This window comes from Anser brachyrhynchus (genome assembly GCF_964034855.1).
Source record: "Anser brachyrhynchus genome assembly, chromosome: 8".
Lineage (NCBI taxonomy): Eukaryota > Metazoa > Chordata > Aves > Anseriformes > Anatidae > Anser > Anser brachyrhynchus.
The window spans coordinates 16748605-16769660 of NC_137702.1; the positions used below are offsets into that span (position 1 = coordinate 16748605).

Here is a 21056-nt window from a genome sequence, read left to right on the forward strand (position 1 = left end):
GGTACCTGGCTTCTTTCCTTTTAGCCTACACGATGCATAGCTTTTCTCGCAGAAGCTGCCTGGTGCGATTCTTACAGCACCTGGTTACTTTGTCCTTTTCCTTTGTTCTCCTGAATGTTTTCCTTTTTTGGGTATCTCTGACTTCTGTTTCCTCTTCTCCTTCTGCTAGGCCCCTAGTAAAAGCAGTAAGACTAGCTGTTCTTTATTTCCAGCTGGTTTATAGGTCTTTTGCTTTGTCTTCTCATGAAAGCGCCTGCGTGCCAGCTGTAGCAACAGCTGAAAACAAGGAAAAATCATCACTCTGTGTGACTAACTTATTGCTCTGTGGACAGTCAGCAAGTTCTGGGCTGTAAGTGGTCAATGATCTGCAGTTTGAGAATTTTCCAAACCCCAAAGTATTTCCTTGTATAATATTTCACTGTGAGAAGCGTAAGGTTGTGTTTACAAGTGGATTTGTATTTCTTTCTTGTTGCGAGGGGGAAGGAATACATGCTCAGATCTTTGAGAGGAACAGCTCTGATTCAGTAGAAAAGGCAGACACAGGGCTTGATTATGACAGGAATGTAGCTATTGCATGCAAACATGATTTGGAAAGAACCAAATATTTAACACAATGTTGACCATGAGTGTTTTTTGTGGGTATAGATCAGTTTCAAGATTAAAGTCTGCTGAAAGAACAAAGCAGCAGTTCTAGTAACCCAAGTTGCAGGCTGTTCTTAGACTTTTTCATGCGTCCTTCTGTCCTTGAAACCTTAACAGAACATCTTTTAGATTAATCAGATCCTGCTTTGTCTTCATGTTTTCCTGTGCTTTCTGATCCCATCTCCTGGTCTAAAATAAGCTCTTGAACACTACATAATGGCCTTAGAATGCAACTAAATGAAAGTAAAGTACAATGTATGCTTCCCCCCCTTTTTAGCATTGAATAATCAGTCTTTGGATGTAAGGCACATTTTTAGGAATCTAGACTGAGCATACTCATTACTCTCTACAAGACCAAAATAAATACATATATATGCATACACAGACATGCATGTTTTGGTAAAAGCTAATGACAAAAACTTCCTAGAGTATGGAGCTAAAATGGGCCCTTCCAAATTTATAGTCAGCCAGCACAGTATGCCTCATTTACTTTGAAAGACTACCAGTCTGAGAGAACTTTCTTATATACTTCACATAAAAACATAGTTGGATCTATGAGAGCTGATGATATAACTACGGGCAAGGTCTGTAGAAGATATAGTATATTATACATACATATAATTAAAGCGTTATATATAATATGTAAAATATACATTAACTTGACCTCTTTGTTTAGCTGGAAGGTAAGTAAATGCTGTGGCATAAGAAAGGTACACCATGTTGGAAAACATTGTCCCATACCCTGTCAGTTGCTTTAATGAAGATACCACCCAAACCTACAAATATCCTTTTACCGAATGAGACAGTTATCAATAAAATCCAGACTTCCAAGGAACTAGAAAACTGCAAATATTACAGTTGGCAGATGATTTGGATAACCAGTTTTTCACTGAAAATCTGCTGAAAATGTGATTTATGGGCTTTCTGCAGTGAAATGTTTGACGTAATTCTTGTGGGGAGAAGACTCAGTCCCATGGTGGATTGAACCTACAGCTCTTTCTGAGTTCAGGGTCTAGGCTCCAGTTCATCAAAGAATCTTAAAACTTTAGTTCCTTTGATGCAAATGTTTCAGCTTATGCTAAGGTAAAGCCAGCACTGACATGCTTTTCTGAGCTGGTATATGCGATAGGGACTAAAGTAAGATGAAATGAATTTGTCAGGCTAAGTTGTGCTGTGTGATGTTCTGGTCCTCTTGCTTGCAGTTTTCCACTCCGAAATAAAGCAGTTAATGCAAACAGTTTCTAGAAGCTTAATCATGCAAATTGACTTAAGGGGATAAGTAAACAAACAAACAAAAAAACTAGATTCTGATTTCAATCAAGCAAATACTGACAGCAGTTTCCACAAAAGGCACATGATTTAAATACCAGTGTGATTTTTTTTTTTGCTTTGCCTCTTCCTCAAAGAGCAGTAACTCTTAGCGTAGACAATGATTTTTTCCTCCAAGCCAATTCCGACATTTCCCTCCCTGATCAGCTGTCTGAGGACACGACAGAACCAAATATCCCATTGTATATGTATCATCTTAAAGTCTCACTCTGAAATCTGTTGAGTTGGGAAACAGCTGCTTCTAAGATGTTTCTACTTTTATGCATGAGTTTACTGTCCATGACAGCAAAGGGTGGATGATGCTGGAAAGACCCAGATAACAACACTCTGCCTTTATTCATTTATTAGAAAGGTGTGTCTGTGCTTAATGTTACAGAGTCTGGGTTGCTAAAACTTATTTGTTGCTAAAAATTATTTAGAAAATAGTCGACTCTAAGCATGACTAATGACAAGTCTAGTTAATAAAAAAGGGTAGCTTTTTAGCTACTTGCTAAACTAGATGAGTTAATCTGGTACTCCTTGCTAAAAGAGCCTCTGTTTGTCACTTGACAGTGACCAAGAGGATTTGGAAACATCATCCGTGAGAGGGCTTATGCCCTACCTCAAATTAAAAGTGCTGAGCTTCTCTCTCCATAAGAAGGTGTTCCATAAGGACCCAGTCTGAAATTTTTAGTTCAGCAGAAGCTAAATTGGGTCAAATATGTGGGCTTTTCCCAGTGTATTAACTTGCTGCCATTTTCTTGCTTTTAGAGAAATAGTTAGAAATAGTAGCTTTTTTTTTATTGCCATCTGAAGTTATGGTTTTGGCACTAGTGCACTTACTGTGGCACCCGAACATCATACCGTGAAAGAACTTTCATTTCAGTACTGGGTAATTATTTGGCTTTGCTGTTATATTCCTTGTAGCTGGATATCCATTTTCATATGCTAACATATGCTTGTCCTATTCAATTGCAATTTGTTCTGAAACGGCTTGCATGCCTGCTGGGCTAGCTACATGAATTCAATGCAGACTCCTTTTTTGCACCTAAGAATTATTATGTGGAAAACAATTTGCAAAATCTAAAGCATTCTAAAGGCTGTGTACAGTTTTACAGAAGCCAAGGGACTTTGGAAAATCTAGACTTTAATTTGTGTGCTACAGTAAATTTTAGATTAATAAGTTTGTATCTTCCTCAGCACATTCTGGATCACTTCAGTATTAGGCAAATAAACTAAATGCACAGCCTGTAATTCAGATCTGTTCACCCGTAACAACACAGCTCAAGCTTAGTTTCATAGCTTAAAATACTGTTTCTTACTTTCATATGCTTCCTCATGTTAGCAGCTGCAAGTCTCTCTGAACCAGCATAGCTCCTGACATAATTGGTAATAACACTTATGTATAAATACGTTAATATGCTGCTTGTTGGAGCTCAGGTTGAGGAAATCTGAACTCTGGTTCAATTCTTCCCTCTTTCACTGACTTGTACAATAATTTGTGCACTTAAAATTTGTGCACTTTTCTTTGCTTTCAAGTCCAAAAAACAAACAAAAAACACACAAAAAAAAAAAAAACCAAAGATGCCAGCTCAAGAGGCATCTTAAATTAGTGTTTTTAAGTTGTTTTGAGATTCTTGTGTTACCATGCTGATGTCCGCAACTATTGCTTGTACAGGGAAGACAGTCATGTTATATGCAGGCTTGTCTGTGAACAAGGGATGCCCCATTAGAAAAATAAGGATGTTTTGATTTTAGCCTTTATCAAGATGGGAGGTGGGAAATAAATAGACAGCAGTCTGTTGATTACAGAATCAAGATAAGAAGTTTTTCTTGTTGGGTAGTTGACAGGTACCTCGGAGGGAGGCTGAATTGAAAGCATTGTTTTAGGTAGCTCGATCTTCCTTGCACTAGTAGATGACAGAAGCACCAAGGTATGGGTCTCATGCGACAGCACAACAGTCAGTGCCTTCTGCCGTGCATATTCAAGCTTAACGTTGTGCTGGTGTCCAGCGGACTTGGAGAAGGTCCAGCCAGCAGCTTCTTGGAGGGCTGTGGCTGCTGCTGTGATGGTAGGCCTCATGGCTGAGCGACGAGGAGAGGCTGCTACTGTGTGTTATTACTTTGCAGGGGCAGGAGTAGGAAGGGGTTTTTGTTTTGTTTTGGTTTTGTTGGGTTTTATTTTTTTTTTGAGGTGAGACAGGTGGAAAGAGCCAGGATTTGTTTCCCGATGTACAGGTCAAACGGGTAGGAATTCCTTCCCCCATCTCCTGTTTCCTGTCACCCTAAAACTTATCTCCCCAGACCAGGAGCTCAGTGCCATTCCCCTACATCGCTGCCCACGCAGCCCTCATCTGCTCCACGCTCCTCACGACCCCGCTGTTTATCGCAGTTTTCTTATCTTCTGTTACGCCCCTCCTGCATGTCCCCCGGCCCCTCTCCTTCGGCCTCCCTGCTGCGGGGGAGCGGCTGCAGGATGGGGGGTTGCGGAGGGCTGCGCGGGCCTCGAGCAGCTCGAAAATCCCCCTGGGGGACTGAGGCATGGCGCCGGGCCCGACCTCAGCCCTCTTCGTCTCCCACCTGCCGCCCTGTGGCCCGGACTGCCACCCCGTGCCCCCCGCCGACGGTCCCCGGTGTCCATCCCCCCCCCCGGGCCGCCCCGCTCCTGTCAGGCGGCGACCGGCGGGCAGCGGCCGTCCCGCTCGGTTCCGACGCGGCTCCCGGCCCGGCAAAGCCAAGCGGCGTCAACTTTCGGGCCGGGGCTGCCCGCGATAAACAGGAAGCCCCTCGGCGGGGCCGGGGCCGGGCTGAGGCGGGGCCTGGCGCTGCCGCCTCCCTCCCGCGCCGCGGAGCCGAGGGGCCGCACGGCTCGGCCCGGCCCGCGGCGGCGGCGGCCGCTGACAGGGCGGAGCAGGGTTGGCGCCCAGCGGCGGCAGCAGCAGCAGCAGCAGCATGCCCCGTCGAGGCGCCCGGCGAGAAACTGAGGATGAGATTTCTGTGGAGAGCTAAAATGGTAACCGGGTGCCGTTCCCCCCCCCCCCCACCCCGCGGGGTGCCGGTGTCAGGCGGGGGCGGCGGGGCTCGGGGGAGCGGGGCCCGGCCGGGCCGTGTGGCTGCGGGAGGGGGCGAGCCCCGAGCGGGGGCCGGGAGGGAGCGGCCGCTGCGGGGCCCCGCCGGACACCCAGCGCCGCGCGCTCCTTTGTACGGCTGGGAGCCCGGGGGGCGAGCAGTCGCCCCAGCACGCGTTAAACTTCGGAAGACGTTGGGCTCTTTTTTTATATTTCTTTCTCTTTTTTTTTTTTTGGTGAGTTTTAAAGCCTCGGCTCTGTAAAGTTTGCGTAGCTTGAAATAATAGGTTTTGGGAAAGCAAACCGCAAGCGCTTTAGATCCCTCCTGTCAGAAGAAATAAAGGGTTGCTGTATTTTAGGTGCTTGTTAGCTTCGAAGTTTAAAGGCTGTCTGCGTAAGTAATTCAACAGTCTTAAAAAGTGCAATTCCTTCCGTAAATGAAAGGCCAGAGAGATTAATTGCTTTAGAAAAGAGGGGGTGGGAGGGAGAGGGAAGAGAGACTGCTAATCAAAACCAAACTATTTCCTTAGAAAAGACTTTATACAACTATTTAAAATATGTGCTAGTCTAGGAAAAATAGCTGAATGGAAAGTCAGGGTATCTTGATACCACAGGAAAGGACAGCTTGCCAAGAATATCTATAGTGTTCCCTCACTCTAAAAGTATCCTGCGTTGCTTTGATTGTTGTACATACTTCGTGCAGCCCATCTTCTGCTCTGAGCTCTGTGTGAAGCAATGGAGCACCTGGTATAGATTGTGGTTAGCAGAAGAGGGGAAAATGTTCCTTTCTCTCTCTCTCTCTCTCTCCCTTTTTTCTCTCTCTCTTCCTGGCAGAGCTCAATTCAGGACTGGGGTGAAGAAGTAGAAGAGGGAGCTGTTTACCATGTCACCCTGAAAAGAGTGCAGATTCAGCAGGCTGCCAACAAAGGAGCAAGATGGCTAGGGGTAAGTAATGCTGGCGCAGTGGCATTTTGGCGTCGTGGACTTTGGAGCCTGCTCCAGGGAGCTGAATTCCACGTGAATTGCTATGATTTTAACTTTTAGCACTGACTGCTCTCACCATTTAAAATAAAAAAACAACACTGATGAAGTTGTCCATCAGGGTCATCTGAAGGAACTCTCTCCTTGTGTTGGCTCTTCCTTTTTTACTAATGTGTATAAAAACGATTTGACCAGTTGTGGCCATGGATCAGATGATACTTAATGCAGAAATAAGGATCTTAGCTTATGGTTTGATCTTAACAGTTACTTCAGAGTGGGCTATGGCTCGTTTCTGCTGCTAGGAATCTGGTTTGAGTACCCCAAACAGTCATGGTATTTTAAATAATGAGAGTCTCTCAAAAATCAGCAGAAACTTCTTCAAAATTTAAGTGAATGTGTGTTTGGGTCTTATTTCAGTGTTGCTTCTTCAGTCAGATGAGATTGTTTGTATTCCCTTTTACTGGTCAGCATTTCTGCAAGAAGTACGGATATGTGCTGTTTTTCAAAGGTATATTTTAAAGCACGAAGGTTTTGTGGTGAGTGAAATAAGCTTAAACTCACACGCAATTAATTTGGCATGCTGCTGAGTGCCTTCACCTTGTCAGGCCAAGTTCCTGGCTGATATAAAATGTCCTCACTTCATTGGAATCAGTGCGGCTGTGGCAGTTTGAGCCAGATCCTCAGGAGGTGGCTATAACTTTGGTACTATTTTATGTTAATAGATTTTCATCAGGGTCAAAGGCAGTAACGTAAGAGCTTGGTTTGTGCTAGCATCCAGGTTGGTATTGTAAAGACTTTTAAAACTACCCGGGGATTTATATTAAATAGTTTTCCCGTGAAGTTCCATGACATAAAGTGATACAGAAATGCTGAAACCACAGTCAAGAAAGATAAGCAAATTTTGTCCTGCATACAGATAGTGCTTAGATTTTCCCCTTTCCATGTCTGCAAGAAGTACACAGAGTTCTAATCAGAACAGATAATTTCAAATCTGCTTCCTTGGAGTGGCAGATTCCCCATCTCTGCCTCCTGTTTTTACCAGGAGGTGGGGGAAAATACTAGAGAGTATTTTTGAATTCCTGTAAATTTCCCAGCTAGTGGTTTTGAAAGAATCTGAGATCATTGTGAGTAAACTTGTGTCCCATAAGCATACTTTAGAAAAATAGTATTTTTTCCTGTTTCAGAGGTGGTGTTCCTTCTGTGTAGCAGGAGGTTGTGAAGTCTTGGTCATACTTGCAAAGTGAGAGCGTGTATGTGTTCCTCAGACCACCAACACAGCTGATGGTGCTCATCTTCCTAAGAAGACAAGGGACTGCAAGGTCATGGAGATGACTTTTGACTTTCTGTGTGTAGTGCTAGGTTCTTCAGGTCAGAATTGAGCCCTCTTTGTGGGGAATGGGCAGTGTGCAAGAAGTCTGCACCTGTTCTGCGCATAAATGGGTGACTTCAGTTTCTGAGCTGGCGCCTTTCATGAGCAATAATCTCATGCTCATTATTTAAAAATATTTTTAAACATATGGGCTTTTTGTTTCTCTTAAGCTCTTCAGAACATAAAATATTTTAAGCTGTTTTAGTGATCTTGTTTTATTACTGGCTTTACTGTGGTCCTAAGGTCAATAAATAGCCTATAACCCAGAACGTTATTTATGAATAGGCTTTCCCACCTCCAGCAGTTTTGCCTTGAAAAGCATAACTGTTGCTTTTATAATTGTCATCAGGTGAGTTTTTTAATCTGGAGCTTACAGGGTTTTATGGCGTTAATTTTTTTCAATGGTTTGGAATTCATAGCACTAAATTAAAAAGCTGTTGGATTTATCAATGCTGGTCTTTTTTGATGTTGCTGTAAGTCAAGCTAAGGTTGAAGATTCAAGGTCAGCTGAAGAATATGGGAATAGTGTATTTGTAGATCAGCAAGTATGGAGCCGTAATGGTGGTGAATATAGTAACTCTGTTACTGATTATGTGTATGCGTGGATTAACTTTAAAAACCAGTGACTTACTCAGTGTCAGTTTGTATCCTGCAAAGGCCTACCTAGTTTGACCTTCTTGAGTCACTGAGGTTCTGGTGGTTTACTGTAGCAGGTCAAGTGCCCTGTGACTTGAAAAGCTCAAGTTCTTCAGAAACCTCAGTGTTGCTTGCAGATATTAAATACTGTGTGGTATCAGAGCAGGGGTTTGATCCAGTGATTCCAGAGTAGATTGATCTTAGTGGTGCTGCATTTGTAAAGTGCTTGCGAGAGTTTTCAGCTGAAAAGCATTAGACGGTAAATTACCTTACATGTCTGAAAATTTCTTACAACCTTTGTTAAAGGGAATATAAAAAGTCTGATTTGTTCCAAGCGTGTTGGTGCTTATTTCCAATCTTTAATTGCATAAAGTCTTGAAATCTTCCGCAAATACATTCTTGTAGAAGCTCCAGTAAGTGAGTGACCCTAAATTTCTTACATTTCAAGAGGTCTAATAAACTTTTCATAAAATTCTCCATCCTAACAAACCATCCAGGGTTCTTGAAGCACAGGCCCTGTTTTGAGGGAATGGTCCATTTAAAAGCCAATCGTAAGGTTACAGTTTAAGCACTGCGAACACTTGCCTATTTAAATGCAAAAATGTCTATTTTCAAACTTCTATAATTAATAAAAAAAGGAAATGAACAGCTTGCGATTTACACAGTCATCAGCAGTTCCATAACTTTCGAAACTGTGAAGCTTTTGTATAAACACCGAATTTCTTAGCTTTAAATTTAATATTAGACATCAAAGGATGCCAACAATAACTACTATTTTTGTCACTAAATATTCAGTGAAGGTTAGGATTTTAGGCACTACAGTATTAAAAGAGGTTGGAAGCCCTAGTAATAGCTCAGGGCTGTGATAGATGCTGCCCAAAAGTGCTAACCTGACCAAAAAGAACTTACTAAATATCAAATAAGGCTTGTCTGTACACATATGTTATGTCATCTGATGGTTGGTATCCAAGGCAGAGCTATGAATTTCCCAGCAGTCTGATGATGTTTTTCAAGTTATTTGTAAACGTCCAGGCAGCATAGAGCCATAAGAAAATTTCCAAAGCCAAGTGTGGAGATGTTTAAAGAGAATCCCTCCCAAGCATGAACAGTTCAACAAGAGAAAGGACGAAGACATTTTTTTGAAAATGAAGTGGGTGTAGGTGTCTCCAGAATAGACCTGCAGTAGGAGGCAGGGTCTTCAGCAAGATGGCGTGGAGATTGGGAGCAGTGCATGAAGGCTGTGAAATCACATTGATTTTTTTTTTTTTTTTTGTGCGAGAGAAGGAAGTAGAAGAGGAAAGGGAAGAGAAGGGGAAGAAGAGAGTTACATAGATGGACGGCATGGTCAGGGCAGGATGCGAATGCTTCCTGCAGCAGCCTTTTGAGTTGACATTCAGCATCGTTTTGAATGGGATTACATCAGACTAGAGAAAAAGGCGTATCAGTAACTGGATTAGAAGGTTTGAGAGTGCAGTAAAGAATCTTAATGATATGGCTAGAAAGAGAAGGTTGTATTTTAAAACCATGACCCAGAAAGAACCCAAAGAATGAGATCCAGCTTATGTCTGAGGTTGTAAAGACAGCTCATAGGGAGGCTGGCACTGTGCATGTCAGACAGGCTGGTGCTCTTGTCTGTGAAGAAAAGGCAACAAAGCAGAAAAGACAGGTGAAAAGTTTAGAATTGTGTGGGGCTTTTTGATCTTGAACTGGCAGCGATGTACCCATGAAACAAGACTCAGAGAGCAGCTGAGTCATACTGTAGCCAGAAGCAGATAAGAGGAGTAGAGCAGTGGCTCTGCTGATCAGAGCCTTGGCTCTTTAGCGGTCTAAAAGTAGATCAGCTGCTGAACACCTGAATTTCTGTTGCCAAGTGCAGTATGCTGAGTATGAATGGTGTTGGAAGAGGTGAACTCCAGTCGGTGAGTTACTGTAAATCACAAACAGAAATGTAAACAGGGAGTTGAAAAGAAAGGAAAAAGCAGGGAAAGAAGTAAGTGGAGAGAGTGAGAGGGAATTTTTAAGAGGTGAGAGTCTGTAAGAAATTTTGACTGGAAAAGGAGAGTGGGGGGAATAGGGGAGGCAAAAGGTATGAGAGGTACAAGGGAGTGGGATGGGATGGGATCTGTCAGAAAAGTGACAGGATCAGAGGAGGAGCACAGGCAAGAAACTTCCGTGCTTTTCACACAGCAGAAATGAGAGTCGTTCAAGTGGTCCTTTGCAAAGAGGAACAAGGGCTGGAGAATTTGAGGGGCCAGGACTGCAGGTACTGCAGATGAGATTGAAATATTGAAGTTGCTCGACTATGGAGTGGACAAAATTGAAGAAAGGGGAGGGGAGAAAAGGCTTTTCTAGTGAAGATAATAGGCCTGGTGGTTGTGTTTGTGTTTGTGCCAGAGGCCAGTGGATGCACACAGTGAAGGTGCACCAGGGCTCAGCGAGAGCAGGACGGACCTTACAGTGATGGAAAGAGAAAGGAATGAGTGATGTAGGACAGTAAGGCAGGAAGAAAAGGAATGACTGTGTAAATAACAAAGGCGGGGTGATTTAAGGCTACCTCAGTGGATGAACATTCTTGGCACCTGACAAGAATTGAACCAAAGCAGTAGATATTATTGCTACCTGATTCCTTCATGAAATATGAGTGATCCAATAAGAGATGATGCTGCGTCAAGGGGGTTGCCTTATGTCAGTTTTCAGGTAATTCTTAGATTCAGTAGGAAGGTACGTAGAGGAGGTAGGTCTGTGAGATGCTTGGTTTTGCAGTGGCATACTTAGAAACTAGGGGAAGTATTCAGTGAAATCAGGTAGGAAGTTCAGGGAACTGAATGTGTGAGCTTGGAAGTTTGACAGTCAAAATTGCAAATGCTACACTGACTTTGAGTTTAAATGGCAGGGGGAAGCCTTTCAGAGAAATGTGTAAAAATAATCATTTAAAAGTTTTTTTTTTTTTTTTTAAGGAATTAGGTTTTGACAAACTGAGAAAAGCTCGTAAGCTGAGAAAGTTTTATCTAAGGGTTAAAATCAGAGTTGCCAAAGTCAAGCCTTGCAAGGCAAATGAAAACAAGCAGTCAAAGGTTTGTCAGGCATATAAAACCAGCAGCAATAAAAAAAGTCATCTTCACAGAGAGAATGAGATAGGAATTACAAGTAATCTACATATAACTCAAAAAACTAAAGTTTTTTTTTTGCATATTTTCTGCAAGTGTGATAAAGGTGACCCTGAAGGTTGATGGTAATGATGGCACACGAGCCTTTTACATGTCTTTAAGTTTTCTCTTTGCCTAAGAGCTTGATGTGCCTGCACTGGGCAGCTGCTGGTTTCCAGCCCAGAACTAGAAAGGAACTGACACACAAAATAATAGTTGAGCAGCAAGGAGTTTGAATTCATTTGTCAAGTCATAAATAGCATTGTATGACTGGAGAACAGGAAACGTGATAGCTGTATTTGGGGTGGGATGGGGGGAGATGTGATGCGTAGGCAGAAGATATTTGTCTCACAAAGATAACTGATCTTCTGGATTCAGAAAAGGCTCTGGGTTTAATCTGTTTTTGTTTGAAAATCTAGTATTGAAATCGCTCAAAAAAAAAAGTCTCAGGAGAGACTAAGGAATCATAAGGTCAGTAAAGGAGCTGTTGAAGAGGAGGTGCTGCAGCTCAAGCTGAAAGAGGAACTGCTGGTCTGGAGACAGGTGCCTACGGGAGTTCTGCGAGTCAGTCCTGTGGCTGAACTGTTGTGTGTTCATTAAGGCCAGTGACATAAAAGCAGAAGCATGCTGACGAAATCTGGTGGTCTGGCAGAGGAAGAAAACACCTGGAGGATGGAAATATCCTACAAGGCTGACATTTGGGATTAGTGCAACAGAAGTAGGTTGAGATTAAGCAGCACAGAATGCAAAGGCATATTTGTGAAAGAATTCAAATAACTTCTGTCATAGGCTGATACTTTTGTCCTCTTTTATCCCTTCCAACTTGGGGTGTTTTAATCAATCAAAGGACATATGACCTGCCAGCGCAATGTAAAACAGAAAAGGCAAATGAGATGCTTAAATGTTCTAGATTATTGCCAGTAGAGATGGGAAACGCAAGCCCCTTTGTATGGTGTTATGGGTCACTGTGTAATTCTGGTCGTTTTCAAGAAAAGTTGGTTTAAACTGGGAGACAGTAGAGAACTTTTGGGATCATCAAGAAAACGATGTGTGTCTGGTTATTATCTGAGCAGTACAGCATTGTTAGCTTAACAAAATGAAGACAGTGATTAATACCTATAAAAAATCACGAAATGAGCACAAGGGAGGGAGAAGAACCATTCGCACCAGGTATAAATTTACACTGGCATAGACCTTGCTAGAAATTAGAAGAAAGTTTCAAATCATCATAGCAATGAGATAATGGAGTGGCACTCCAGGAAGAGTGAAGGAAGTAAAGAACCCAGCAGCATCAACATTGGATTTGGATTAGTTGGTGAAAAGGATTATAAGGTAATTTCCTTTGGTAGCAGAACACGACATCCTCCAATTGTATGTTTCTAAGTGGAAATATAAGAGCAAGAAGGTGTGCAGCTAGGGCAAAGGTTAGGGTAGGTCATTGCTACGGAAATTTTGGGGGCAAAAGTGTGGGAGTTCATGAAAAGAGAAGAAAGGAGATCCAGGTTATGTGTAGAAGATGAAGGCGAGAGGAGAGTCCAGAGGAGAAAAATTAGTACAGCTGCCTTGCGGTAGAAGTCCCCATTGTCTTACTCGGGCTGGTGAAGAGAAGCCAGGGTTGTAAGGCCTTCCTTGATTCAAGGTAGGCAGCGGTGCTAGTCTGTCCTGGTGCTGGAGAGACTGAGATGAGAAGAGGAAGTTTTATATTTACAAAACACCAACACAATTTTACTTTGGAGGTTGTTCTAGAAGCAGTGTGAGAGGACTACTTGTGGGGAAGGCAGGAGGGGACAGCAGTGAGACGGATGAAGAGTGCCTTGGCGGTGCAGATGTCTGAATATACTCTGGCAAGCAGAATATGGGGAAGCAGATGCAGAAAAGTATCAGAGGGATGATAGAAATTGTTGGAAAATACTGGTGTGGAACTGGAGGAGTGGGAATGGTGGCATAAGAACAGAGTGGATGCACTGCTGCAGAAAATGAGCAGTGAAAGGGATGGGTGCGGCATGGGCAGACGGACAAGATTACAAAATGAAAAACAAACAGTTTTTGAAGTCCTGTGAACTCACTTTTGTAGACCTCCCTGTCAGGCAGCTGGAGTGCTTTATCTCACCCTTCCAGAGGTTAGGGAGGGGTGGGCGAACTGTGTCCAGCACTCATGGAATCAGGGGAGCAGAGCGGAATGAGTCTTTGAGACAGGAGGGGCTCCCTTATGCTTGCGAGTGTTTTTCCTGTTGGAGTGCTTTACTGTGGAAGGAGAGAGGAGGAGACCTGCGCTCTGCCTCTGGAGTTTTTACTGGGGCAGGTCACAGGAAATGCAGCCAGGAACCGGAGTTCCCCTGAGCCTCTGTGTGCTGGAGGAGCCATACAGAGCCTGTATCTCCACATCCTAAATGGCTGCTGAGCTTTGGGAGCCAGTCCTCAAGTCTTAAGTTACTTGCTGTGCTAATGGATGCCACAGACTGCTCTTCTTTTGTGTCTTAAATATCCAGATAATGGTGAAATAATAAGCTCCCTCATACCAGTGCTGCCTGATTTAGTTACCCCCTCATTATATTTCTAGAGCAGGTTTTAGATATGCATTTATTTATTTATTTATTTATTTATTTTCTGCTGACTTTTTTGGCCACAGCTGGAGTTCTGGCTCTGGGGTTTATTCAGTCAGAGATTGATTCAAAAGATTACTTGTCTCAAGGTGTCTTTAATGCTACAGCATTGGGTGTACAGCTGAACATGTTCTTCAAAAACTATAAGTGAACTTCTGTGAAAGGGTGCTTTAAATGTTTTCACAATTCTGAGACGGGGAAAAGGTGAGAAGTACCGATTCTAGCATTAAATATTTTAATGTTTTCTTTGCACTGATAGTATTGGATAATAACCTTTTCTGAGAACTGCATGTCGTTTCAAAACTGACTTTTGAATAATTGTCTTGTGTAGCACACTGCATATGACCACATGTTTGGCTTCTAAACACCTCTACAGTCACATACATTGGCAGGAAGCTGGTTTTGGAGAGTTCAGTCAGAAAAACAGTTCAAGAACTTCTAACTAATATGTATCCCAGTTAGGACCTAGGACATATTTTTCAAGTCAAAGAGAAGGCTATGTCAGGAAAGAACTTTTAACTTGGATTTCTTTTCTTTCCAACACTGACCTCCTAAATACAGGTTGCGATTTAAATGGTGCCTTGAACCATCAACATTTTAGGAACATGCAAAGCCTCAAATTTTCTCTGAGCCTGCTCTTGCCCTCCTGTATGCCCTTCTGAGCCAGCTCGGTGATTTCTTTTTATCTTACCCTTAGGTCCCAGATGTTCTTGTCATGTGTAGTTTCCTGCGCAACCAGTAGGCAAGGACTTACCGATCTTTGTCCTTGCTGCAGCTTGCTGTTTTGTCTCTTGATTTATAGCATATGTTGGTCCCTTTTGGCTAAATCAGACTCTTTCGAACCAGGTTCCTGCAGCCTGTCCTGACTACCCAGACCAAGGCCAAGGCACAGTTCTGGCCATATGCTTGGTGGAGGCAGAAGAGCAGTTCCCAAGGAGCTGACAGGCACCCTGCAGAAACCAGACTGCACTATTGTCCCACTCCAAATGCTGTATTCTGAAGAACTATCTTGGAGATGGCGAATGAAGGAAAATGGGCACTACTCATGTTGATTTGGTGGTGTAAGATACCTGCCAGCTGCTGGAGACCCGCAGGGAAGACGTATAGTAGATTTCAGAATCAAATGATTTTACCTATAGACAGGTACATAGTTTTCAAAAGAAAACCCTGGAGTCTTCTTCAGCTTGCCTTTTAGTTCTGAGTAGGCTCTTTCCTCCTGCCCTTTCCTTCAGTTGTGGGCATAATCATACCGTAGCATCATGGCCCTTATTAATGACTACTTACGGATTTTTTATTCTTTACTTCCTGGTTTGGGCACACTTCTGTGCTATAGGGATATTCCAGGTAGCATTCTTAGATGCAGTCATCAGCTGGGTAATAGATGCTGTCTTTGGAACAGACAATTGAAAATGAAACCTGAGCTGTTTATGAGTTTTAAAATTGAAGTCTGAAAAATTACCATCTTTTACTTTCCCAGTCCCAAATACAAAATGCATAAATTAGAAGGGTAACTAGCTTTGCAGCATGATGTCATGCTCTCGGTTGAGTTTAAAACCTCACATTCCAAACTGTCAAAGGGTGACAGGTTTGCAGTGCTTTAATCTTGCATGTTATTAACACTGAGTGAGGCTACAGGACACTTGCTTGGCCACAGAGAACTAGGGAGAGACACACAGGAAGCCTCTCTTCCTACAGGACTGTGCAGAGTGCATCTCCTGCTAATGATTGTTATATTAAGTGGAATAATGAGAGGTAAGGGAGGTCTCAGAAGAGCAGATGTTGCTGTGGATTGCACTGTTCTGGCTTTTTTGCACTGATTGTGTGCGACTGCGTTTTGGAAATCTTTCAGCCAGTCTACTTATGTATGAAAATCTGCTTTTGGCATGTTTCAGTTTACTGTGACACGTAGAATATAACAACGCCCCATACTATTATTCTTCTCCACTGGGAATTCCTTTCATAGCCAGGATCCATGTCTTTTTAAACTGTGCTTCTTGGATGGTAAAGATTCTCCCTTAAATATAGGATCTTAACTATCCTGCTGTTGACTTCATTTAATTTTACTTTCCTTGCTTTTCCAAGAAGAAATAAGTGAAAGGAATAACGAAAAATCAGCTTGCTCTGAAAAGAAACTGGCATTTTCTTTCTGAATGTTGGAAGATCTAGGTCACTTGTTGGGTTAAAGAAGTGTTGGCAATGAATGTGGCTATGTGTCATCGGAAAGCCTGGGAGAAGTAGCATATGAGCTGGACTGAGATGCTGTAAAGAGAATAGCCCTGGAGAAACCATTAGTTTTACAGTTTGGGTTTTGATGTTTTCATTTAAGAAACAGGCTGAAGCATTGCAAGCATGTTAGTCACGCTTGGATTTAAATTTAGCCTTGGTAAAGCTAATTAAAAATATGTTAAGTGACAGTGTGTATATGCATGCTTTGAACTTGCATCTTTTACTACTGCTGTAGGAATCTATTTTCTAAATATATAGCTTCCTGTAGCCAGTGTTGTAAGGGGGTACAGCTGTGTGCAGAAACGATCACAAAGCAATCAGCTCATGGCCTAGCTCCTAAAAGAAAAACGGGTTTACCTGGTGGGAAATGGGTAAGTGAATGCTAATGCGGTGGGATTCATATTCATTCATATTCTTGCTTGGCTTTGTATAGCTGGTGTGTAGTATCTTGCAGACCAGAGGCAAAGTAAGTGTGATGTCTTAGTGTTGTTTATTACCCCAGTAAGATAGTATCAGAGCTTGTAAAACATCTTTATGCATAAATTTTGGTGTTGTGGTTTGTTTACACCAGAAAAACAGAATGTACGTCTTGCACTGACATGGTACGTCCTTTGTGGGTTGCTCAGCCAGCAGTAAAGCTGCTCTTGCCCAGTGGATGTTGGCCAGGCTGACAGAGCATTCCTTGCACGATGGAATGGTACTTCCATACGTGCTACTTACAAGTTTTTCTGTACACTTAGCATGGATGCGCCTAGACCTCATCCGTAAAGGACCCAGTGGCTGAACGGTAGTTATCTCCAGGGAGCTGTCAGTATTCTCACCTGCATTCTACCAGAACTTCTTCTGCCTTGATTCTCACCAAAATTCAGGTTTTTTTCACGCTCAAGTGGCCATACGAGCTCTTGAGATGTGACCTGTAGTTTTCCATAAGTGCTACACCAGCAGGTAGCTCTACATTTAGGGCTGAAATATAAAGTCTGTCATCTTTTTTTCCAGGTTTTTACACTTGGAATAAGAATTTTCTTGAAATGTGTGAGAGTGGATTTTTTTATGGAAACCACTCTGTTTTGGACCAAAACGAATTCTTGCTAGTGCCTGAATACAGCTGCTTTGGAGTTCAGTACCGTGCCACTGATAATTCACCAGAAGGAAAGTAAAAATACATCCTAATGAAATGATAATGATGCATTCTTACAGCATCTTTCATCCAAATGGCTTTCAAAGCACAGCCACAAATTTTCACAAGACAGGCTATGTGAAGTATGTTGTAGTGTAACGCAGTACAAAACTATGCGTTTGGGTGGGGCTTACAACTCAGCAGCAGTGCTGTTGTTTGGATTTGGGATAGTTCTCCTTTATTTTGGGAGGTGGGGAAGAGAGGAGAAAAAAAGCATTGCTGGGATGATCTGACTTTTAAAAGGCTTTTTTTTTTTAAGGTTGTTGAAGAGTTTGAAGCATTAGCTGTCAAAGTTGCTCAGCAATATTTATATAGTGGCTTCATAGCTTTATCAGTTGGATATCTTCTCCACATGTGGCATATATGCAGCAAGGAGCAGCTGGCTAACAACGCACAGCTGCACACTGAAACAATTTAGGACCAGAAGTGAACTGATTAGAACCACCTGGGGAGAAGACCTGGCCACCTGAGAGCCCAGAGTTCTGTGGAAGCGTTCGCTCACCACCAGTTGCGAAAGCAACTTCAAATCTTAGGCTGTAGCAGGCAAGGAGGGAATGGAGTGGAGCTTAGAAAGTACTGCTATGGAAGAGATTACAGTAGTATCTTTGCTGTCCTTTATTCTTGTTCCCTTATCTCTGAGCTGTGGGAACTAGAAAAGGGATCCGCAGATGGGATACGACTGTAGGCATTTGGAAACACTGGAAAGGTGAGGGCTGTTAAATTTGAGTCTTGGTGCAACTAGGGCTGACATGCAGGTTTAACAGTAGGTGTGTTTGTTAAATGTTCACAGGCTCAGGGCCTGATACTGGAAATGAATAGGAGGATACAGCAAAGGCATTTCAAATAGTGAGTGGAGTAGGAATGCTTCGTCTCCAGGGAGTGTTTGGTGGGATAGGAAAGCAGTGTGTTGAAAATGAGGGGGAAAACGAAACTTCCTTTTAATTGTATGTAATTAACTTGAAGGGCACTCTGCTGGTAGTAACCGAGTCCAGTGAGTCCATTCAGAAAGGATTTGACATTTATGTAAATAATGAGAACAAATACATGAATACTACATGAAATTTAAAATAGAAGACATGTAACTTGTTGCGATTTAGGTTTAAAACAAACACTTCCAGCAGTTGAGCAGAGTCTTTCGTTTTAGATTGGTTGTTCTTTATGTTATGGGTGTTATTTCTTCACCTTTCTCTATGGCATCCGGTCATTGTCAGAAGGAATATACTCTAGTTTAGTTTAAAATGACAATTAGTATGTGTTGCTGTTTATAAAGTTCTGTTTTCAATTTGTTTGCAGCAAATATTTAACGAGGCAGAATAAAATTGAACACAGGCACTCATAAAAAGAATCATGAGAACTTTAATGTCCAGAAGATGTCAGGGCCATATTGCAACATAATCTGTGCCTGTTTTCCAGCAGTCCCACAATTTCATTCTGGTCAACAAGAACTTTGGGTGCTCAGATCCTGCCTTTCTTTTTGTGTGCATAAAACAAGTGTCCGCATCCTCACTGTTTTAAACTCTGTGAAGGTAGGAATCGTGCGGGTTGCCCTTTGCTTTACCCCATTCAACTTCATAATAGCTGCTTTAAAAATAAGGTATTAAGCTATTAAAAATAAGGCAGCTAGAACAGAGCATAGTACTCTACATGTGGTCTCATCAGACCTTTTATGCAGTGGAGGAATAATGTCCCTCGACTTGGTTCAGTACCCTTTATTTATACTTTGCAGAATTGTTTGCTTTTTGTTGCTGCTTCCAAGTGCTGTGCTGAAAGATTTAATGTTCTACCTCCTCTAGCCCTTCAGATCTTTTCTCTGATCTGGGTGTCACACTGTGACCTTTGAGGGTAGTACTTTCAAAAGACTTTTTTTGCTGGCTTCTTACGTTTCTCTATGTTTAGTTGCATAAGCCTCTGTTGCCCATTGGAGTGTAGCTGCCCTTAGACAGTTCTGGCAACCAAAATGAAATCTGGCAGCCTCCACCTTAGGTGTGAAGCTTTCTGCCCCTTTGCATGGTAGCAGTTTCCAGCCTTTTCCTCTGTCACACTACTGGCTTGCGGCCTGATGGAGTTTTGACTTATTCCTGTGTGCCACCCGCTTATGTCCAACTACCAACTTGCGTCCGGATTTTTGCAACCTCTTTGTGCAGCTGAGTCCTGCGTTAGTGCAGAAATTGTTGTGTTCTTCAAACACCAGTGAAATTCGTGGTGTTCCCATAACTGCTCTTGCTTCACTTGACTCCCATTACTTAAGAGTAACAAGAAATCTTCACAGAATAAACTCACTGCTGCCTATTATATTGAGCATGTTAGTTATTAAGTTATCTGCATCATACCTATTTAACGACAAGTGTGATACTGGATTTGAAAAGACACGGCAGGTCCAGAGTCCCGTTCGCAGTATTCAGTAGCTAGTGCCTCACCCTGTAATTTGAACTGACCAATTCATCTTTTGGGGGGTCAATTTTCTCTTCTGTAGCATACTTACTGCTCGTTTTGGGATCTAATGATCTGAAGACTGTAGAGGCAAACTGCTGTACTTTTATTTAACCGGATCGTATTCGAACCTGTGAGAGAGAAAACTGTGACACTGCTGGAGACGTGAGAGCTCTCTAGCCCTGCATGGTCCTCCTGATGCGCGCTCTGACCCCGCCGTGCCGCTTCTCCCTTGAAATGTGGAGAGCTCCACTCCGCTGCTTACAGACTCGGGGGCCTGGCTCTTCGGCCCTTTCTGTGCAGACGAGGGGCGTTAGCTGGGCCACCGGTGCTTCTCCTCCTCCCTGAAGCCTTCCCGCAGGACCCCAGCAGTGCGGCACGTGGAGGGGCGGGCTGCTCGGCGCTGTTTGCAGGAGCTTTCGGTGCCGCACGGGTCCCCAGCTTGTGCCCATGGGCTACAGCTGGCAGTGTCGCCACGGGGCGGCAAGAACGCTAATAAGGTGTAGGCATTTAAACTGCTTTGTCTGAGTGATCCTGTTACTATATTCTGTTCTTTCATCTGTTTTCCTCTTATGTTCTTCCCACCTTTCTTGTTCTGAAAGCAATTTAAAGGGTTGTTTTCTTTTCCCCTCCCACCCTTTCAGCTGCTTTTTACAGTTGCCTTGCTCCTTGCAGAGATTCAAGCTTTCTCCCAGTCAAGAGCTGTTTCTTGGGGAGTCCATGGGGTCTTCGTGCAAGTAGAACAACATATTTTTTATTATAAAGTGGCTTTTTCTATTCAAAGGTCTTGGAATGGTTAAACGATAGGAAGGGCTGAATGTGTTGAGACATGTTCAAATTGTCATAGCTTCAAACTGGAGACCTGTTGTATATTTTATGTGTTAGCTTAGGCTTCCTGACCTCAGTAGCTTCTTCTGACACTTAAGAAGTCAATGGCTTAAACTTCCAAGTATCTATATATCCAAAAGTAGAAAGACCATCCCATATTAAACAGTGGTGGAAGGGGTTATTTACCCCTAGACACAGGGGAAAACAGTTTATGCCCCCCCACATCTTGGCTTGTGTGCATTGAATCATACTGAGTTGCTGTTTTGGCTCAAATCTTTAAGTGCAGAATGTCCTTCAGCTGTTCATAGTACTCATGTGGATTGAATTTATTAGATGAGGTTGGTAACATTTCAAAGCTTCAGTGGTGTTGGATGCAAATGGCAAGGCACTTCAGGATTAACCATAGTCTTCAGTGCAAAAGAGATTAGTTAACCAAATGCTGCTGAGGTGCATTTGGAAGCCAGCTCATATATTACAAGCAAACAGAACAAGAAAATGATTAGGAAGATATATCTACACATCCTTTTTTTTTTTTTTTTCTGTTTGGTTTGTTTATAGTAATCTCTGGCCTTACCTGCAGTGCATTTTGTATGTTTTAGAGTTGAGTCCCTTTAGGGCAGGAATGGTGACTTACGTTTTCAC

At 42.7% G+C, this 21056-nt stretch overlaps 1 protein-coding gene across 3 annotated transcripts in view; it reads left to right on the forward strand.

Moving 5' to 3' along the window:
• Positions 1-4756: 4756 nt before the first annotated feature.
• RGL1 (ral guanine nucleotide dissociation stimulator like 1) overlaps positions 4757-21056 on the forward strand; it is an 81887-nt gene continuing 65587 nt past the window's right edge. The window contains exons 1-2 of one of the 3 annotated variants that reach the window (XM_080602326.1): positions 4757-4963; positions 5853-5963. In XM_080602326.1, the coding sequence (XP_080458452.1) occupies positions 4937-4963; positions 5853-5963 (138 nt within the window). In that variant the 5' untranslated portion in view covers positions 4757-4936. The remainder of the gene's footprint in view (positions 4964-5852; positions 5964-21056) is intronic. The other 2 variants (XM_080602325.1, XM_080602327.1) reach the window with 2 other exon arrangements.